Here is a 7,314-nt window from a genome sequence, read left to right on the forward strand (position 1 = left end):
TGGTCATATTAAATATCAGCTGTAGTTCTACAGAAGCACAAATCAGGGACACCAAAGTTTACAAACTGTTGCTTTGACAATGTGTGTGTCTGTGTGTGACGTGTTCGTGTTACTTTAGAAATGTGTGTGTTCAGGGTGTGTGTTTGTATTCAGGGTGTGTGTGTGTGTGTGTGTGTGTGTGTGTGTTCAGTATGTGAGTGTGAGTGTGTATCCGGTGTGTGTGTGTTCAGGATGTGTGTGTGTTCAGTGTGTTCAGTGTGTGTGTGTTTGTTCAGTGTGTGTGTGTGTTCAGTGTGTGTGTGTGTGTTCAGTGTGTGTATGTGTTTGTGTTCAGGATGATGATGATTTCTAATATTGTGTCTGGTTTCATCCATCAGATGTCTGTGATCTCACACTGGACCCAAACACAGTAAACAGATTCCTCTCTCTGTCTGAGGAGAACAGAAAGGTGACATGTAGGACAGAGGAGCAGCCGTATCCGGATCACCCAGAGAGATTTGAGGGCTGTGATCAGGTGCTGTGTAGAGAGGGTCTGAATGGACGCTGTTACTGGGAGGTAGAGTGGACTGGGGACATGGCTGTTATAGGAGTGGCATATAAAGGAATCAGCAGGAGAGGAGAGGGTTATGACTGTAGGATTGGATACAATGACAAGTCCTGGAGTCTGTTCTGCTCTGGAAATAGTTACTCTGCCAGACACAATAATAAGTCCACTCCCATAGACGTCCCCTCCTCCAGCTCCCACAGAGTAGGAGTGTATCTGGACTGGCCAGCCGGCACTCTGTCCTTCTACAGAGTCTCCTCTGACACACTGACCCACCTGAACACATTCCACTCCACATTCACTGAGCCCCTCTATCCAGGGTTTTGGGTTCTTGTTGACTCTTCAGTGTCCCTGTAAATAATAACCATGGTAACACTGACACACACACACACACACACACACACACACACACACACACACACACACACACACACACACACACACACACACACACACACACACACACACACACACACACACACACACACACACACACACTGACTGGACACACACACACACACACACACACACTGACTGGACACACACACACACACACACACACACACTGACTGGACACACACACACACACTGAACACACAAACACTGGACACACACACACTGAACACACACACACACTGACTGGACACACACACACACACACACACTGAATACACACACACACACACTGAACACACACACACTGAATACACACAAAAACACACACACACTGTACACACACACACACACATACACACTGGACACACACACACACACACACTGGACACACACACACACACTGGATGCACACACACACAAACTGGACACACACACACATACACACTGGACACACACACACATACACACTGGACACACACACTGAACACATACACACACACACAAACACACTGGACACACACACTCTGGACACACACACACACACACACTGAACACACACACACACACACACACACACTGAAAAAACACACACTGGACACACACACACTGAACACACACACAGACTGGACACACACACACTGAACACACACACACACACTGGGTACACACACTGAACACACACACACACACACACACTGGACACACACACAAACTAGACACACACACACACACACACACATTGGACACACACACATACACACTGGACACACACCCAGGACACACTTGACACACACACACACACACACACACACACTGAACACACACACACTAGACACACACGGACACACACACACTGGACACAAACACGCTGAACACACACACTCTGAACACACACACGCTGAACACACACACACTGGACACACACGGACACACACACACGCTGAACACACACACGCTGAACACACACGGACACACACACACACTGGACACACACACGCTGAACACACACACACTGAACACACACACACACTGGACACACACACACACAATGGACACACACAAACACACTGGACACACACACACACTGGACAAACACACACACACTTGACACACACACTTGACACACACAGACACACACTGGACACACACACACACTGGACACACACAGACACACACACACACACACACACACACACACACACACTGGACACAAACATACTGAAAACACACACACACACACACACACACACACTGGACACACACACTGGACACACACACACGCTGAACACACACACACACACACACACACACACACTGAACACACACGCACACTGGACACACACACACTCTGGACACACTCTTGACACAGACACACTGGACACACACAAACACATTGGACACACACACTCACTGGACACACACAGACACACTGGCCACACACAGACACACACACACACACACACACTGGACACACACACACTGAATACACACACACACACACACACTGAATACACACACACACACACACTGAACACACACTGGACACACACACACTGGACACTCACACACTGGACACTCACACACACACACACACACACTGTACACACACACAAACACTGGGCACGCACACACACACTGAACACACACGCACACTGGACACACACACACTCTTGACACAGACACACTGGACACACACACACACACACACTGGACACACACAAACACACTGGACACACACACACACTGGACACACACAGACACACTGGCCACACACAGACACACACACACACACACACACTGGACACACACACACTGAAAACACACACACACACTGAATAAACACACACACACACACACACTGAACACACACTGGACACACACACACTGGACACACACACATACACACACTGGACACTGACACACACACACACACACACACACACTGGACACACATACACACACACTGGACACGCACACACACACTGGACACACACAAACACTGGACACACACACTGGACACACACACACACACACACACACACACACACACTGGACACACACACACACACTGGACACACACACACACACACACATTGGACACACACACACACACACATTCGACACATTTCCATGTGTTGGATTTTGATGAAAGGAAATCCCATATAGCCTACTGGACAGGACTTTGCTATGGCATCTTCTGTTTGGGTGTCTCAGGTCAGGTCTGAGCCATGATCAGAATGTGTCTCTGTGTCTATTTCCAGCCCTGCCATTTCTACCTGTCCTGATCTAGTGTTTCACCCCTGACCTCCTCACACCGTCTCACTGTCCATGTCTGCTTTTAGCTCCCACCTCTACTTCACTGTGTTATAATGGACCTTATGCTTGTTATGTCACCTCTGAAACCAGTTATCAAACATACTGACCTTTCTGACCCTATCCCATGGCCCTACTTTCTACAACTGGACATTTAAATTCCTCTATGAGTTTTGATTCGTGTCCATTTACTTACGTATGTATTTGTTGTATATTGGGGTTTTGCTGCAGAGCATCATGGGGGTTTGTATGTGTTGAGATGATCACGTTCCAGATAAATGGTTGAACTGATTCCTGTCTCCTGTCTCATCATTATTTTAATTGTTATACAGACGTGGTTATGAAACCCACGAGACATAACAAAAGATTGGCGATGAGTAAGTCTGAATCTACAGGAACTATTCTGTCTGGAAGAAGTGGGTTTTTACAACTGTTTAAAACTGTTATTTTCTGTGGTACAGAATAGGCTAATGTTAGCACAGTGTATTGATAGCAGAGGCAAGTGCATAGTCTAGCTAGCTAAGAAAGAGTGTTAACCAGTGGTGTAAAGTACTTAAGTAAAAATACTTTAAAGTACTACTTAAGTAGTTTTTTGGGGTATCTGTACTTGACTTTACTATTTATATTTTTGACAACTTTTACTTTTACTTCACTACATTCCTAAAGAAAATAATGTACTTTTTACTCCATACATTTTCCCTGACACCCAAAAGTACTCGTTACATTGTGAATGCTTAGCAGGACAGAAAATGGTCCAATTCACGCACTTATCAAGAGAACATCCCTACTGCCTCTGATCTGGCAGACTCACTAAACACAAATCCTTTGTTTGTAAATTGTCTGAGTGTTGGAGTGTGCCTCTGGCTGAATGTACGTTTTAAAAACAAGAAAATCATCTGGTTTGCTTTATGTAAGGAATTTGAAATGATTTATACTTGTACTTTTACTTTTTATACTTAAGTATATTTTAGCAATTACATTTACTTTTGATACTTAAGTATATTTAAAGCCAAATACTTTTAGACTTTTACTCAAGTAGAATTTTACTGGGTGACTTTCACTTTTAGTTGAGTCATTTTCTATTAAGGTATCTTTACTTTTACTCAAGTATGACAATTGGGTACTTTTTCCACCACTGGAGTTAACATTGTCATGGACGTCAGAAAAGGACTGGAGACGGACGTCGGAGCGGGAAAACAACGTGATTTAAAAGGAGGAATATACAGTGATTAAAGGAAAGGACATTTATTCAACTGTGAAGACAAACCTTTTAATTAAATCTGCTAAATGAGCGAATTTAGGAGGAAACGTCAGTGAGTGAAGTGAATGAAGATCACATGACTGAGGAAAATATTGTTGTGGTTGAGGACAATATTGAAGTGAGTGACAATCAGGAGCTTATTGAGAAATGAAAAATTATTGGAATTGTTGGAAACATTGGACAGTTTCATAAAAGTATTGAGCAGTGGAGCTCATATACAGAACGGTTTGAATATTTTGTTCTTGTAAATGACATGGATGAGGACAACATTGTGCCGCCATGTTTTAGTGTAATGGGGCCAAATACATTTAATTTACCAGGCAGCCTGCTACAGCCAGTCAGAACAGGTAATAAGACGTATGGGGATATTGTGGAGATACTTAAAGGACATTTTTCACCAGAACCACTAGTTAATGCTGAAAGGTTCAGGTTCCACAGGAGACATCAGGAAGAGGGAGATTCAGTAACAATGTTTGCTGCTGCATTAAAGAAACTACCAGAACACTGAGTTTAATGCTGTTCTAAATGACATCATTAGAGACAGACTAGTATGTGGGCTACGGAGTGAAGCTACACAAAAGAGACTGTTGACTGTAAGTCATCTGACCTTGGCAAAGGACATTGAAATCAGTGTGTCCATGGAACTAGCTGCTAAAGAGGCTCACCAGTTGAGTTCATCAGGAACTTAGTGGGTTCATCTAACAATCCTAATCATCATGGTATACCTTCCACCTAGAAAACATCATTTAATAGAAATCACAACCGCTCCTCTGTGTGATCTATGTAATCAAGGTGCCTTGGACTCCTTTAATCATATGTACTGGGAGTGACCAGGGTACATGTTTTGGAAAGAGGTATCCCCAAACTGTTATTACTGAATGATAATTCACCACTGTCATTACAGCAAAGACGTATAATGTTGTCAGGTTGGAAAGCAGCTAAAAAGATGTTGGAACTAAGATGGCAACCACCACACCTCATTGGATCAGCACTTTTATAGATATCATTTATTTAGAACTATCCACTGCTAGTATCCATGGGGCCAAAAAACAATTGCTGCTGAAACCATAAAATAACTCCTGTAGTGGGTTTTACCCAACAGATTGACTGTTAATTATCATTTTTGTGCAAACGTGTACCTTGATTTAGTATTTAATTTAAAGGAGATCAGGTTGGGTGTGTTGGGGTGGTCCCAGGAGGGGTTGGAGGGTGGGTTGGGGTGGTCCCAGGAGGGGTTGGAGGGTGGGTTGGGGTGGTCCCAGGAGGGGTTGGAGGTTGGGTTGGGGTGGGGTGGTCCCAGGAGGGGTTGGAGGGTGGGTTGGGGTGGTCCCAGGAGGGGTTGGAGGGTGGGTTGGGGTGGTCCCAGGAGGGGTTGGAGGGTGGGTTGGGGTGGTCCCAGGAGGGGTTGGAGGGTGGGTTGGGGTGGTCCCAGGAGGGGTTGGAGGGTGGGTTGGGGTGGCCCCAGGAGGGGTTGGAGGGTGGGTTGGGGTGGTCCCAGGAGGGGTTGGAGGGTGGGCTGATGCAGCTGAGGTGGGTGATTGTATATGTGGTTTATTATAATTGTATTTATCTGCAATAACTAGTTTCCATAATATACTGATATATATTTCAACAGTATTGTGTTTCTAGGTGTATAACCATTCCTGCTGCTATTTGTTCTTGTCTGTGTTTCTTTAAAATAAATACAAAGTTGATCACAAAAAAAGGAAAAGTGCGCAGAGTTTCAACTGAAAATCAGAGACCGGGAAATCAAGTCACATGTTTCCACTGTGGCAAGGTGGGACATCAGGCTTCTAAATGCTGGTGGAAGGACATGGATTGTCCAGCCTGTTGTAAAAAGGGACATCAGGCTTCTACATGCTGGTGGAAGGACATGGATTGTCCAGTCTGTGGTAAAAAGGGACATCAGGCTTCTACATGCTGGTGGAAGGACATGGATTGTCCAGCCTGTTGTAAAAAGGGACATCAGGCTTCTACATGCTGGTGGAAGGACATGGATTGTCCAGCCTGTGGTTAAAAGGGCAACATCGGACAAGCCTCCAGAAACAAAAAGAGAACAGAGAACAGGAAACAGGCATTCCAACGAAAGACAAATGGACATGTTCACACTGTTGAGTAAGAGAACACTGAGGTGAGTGACTCATCAGACCAGGAAGTCACACTGAAAATCCGGACTTTTTCCTGGCGGGCCGCATGGCTACTATGTCTCCCCCTTGCTAGAGGGACAGCCGGTGGGTATGGAGATTGACACAGGGGCAGCTGTATCTCTTGTGTCAGAAAAAAGACACTGAAACACCTTCCACTTCAACCAGCGCACCTCGTGTTAAAGACTTACACAGGTGAATCTGTCGCTGTGAGAGGCATCACTGATGTCACAGTTCAGGTAAACAGACAAACTGAAAAGCTGCCACTCTATGTTGTGAAAGGAGACTATGCATCACTACTGGGATGTTCATAGTTGGAGAAAATCACACTGGACTGGCCATCAGTGCATACAATGACACATGGAGACACAGATCTACCTGCTATCTTAAAGAAACATGGAGAAGTCTTTAATGGACAGCTGGGTAGTATGAACGACATTACAGGGAAGCTTAACATTAAGCCAGACAGCAAACCAACGTTTCTGAAAGCAGGACCTGTACCTTATGCTATCAGACCATAAGTCAAGGCTGAATTGGAGGCTTTAGTCAACAACCAAGTACTGGAGCCGGTCAGCATGAGTGAATGCATGAGCAACACCCAGTCCTTAACACTAGAACCGCCTGTTCTTTCAGCATATAAGAACCCGCTAGAGAAA

The 7,314-nt window shown here is 45.0% G+C and overlaps 1 protein-coding gene across 1 annotated transcript in view; it reads left to right on the forward strand.

Annotated features, from left to right (window-relative positions):
* LOC311140841 (NACHT, LRR and PYD domains-containing protein 3-like) overlaps positions 1–3,544 on the forward strand; it is a gene marked incomplete at its 5' end in the record, with an annotated part of 14,687 nt that extends 11,143 nt beyond the window's left edge. Inside the window, one exon of the mRNA XM_084176105.1 lies at positions 378–3,544. Coding sequence (XP_084032231.1) covers positions 378–901 — 524 coding nt within the window. The remainder of the gene's footprint in view (positions 1–377) is intronic.
* Between the last annotated feature and the right edge of the window lie 3,770 nt (positions 3,545–7,314).

Source organism: Coregonus lavaretus (assembly GCF_964263955.1).
Source record: "Coregonus lavaretus genome assembly, chromosome: 2".
In the NCBI taxonomy this organism is placed as follows: Eukaryota; Metazoa; Chordata; class Actinopteri; order Salmoniformes; family Salmonidae; genus Coregonus; species Coregonus lavaretus.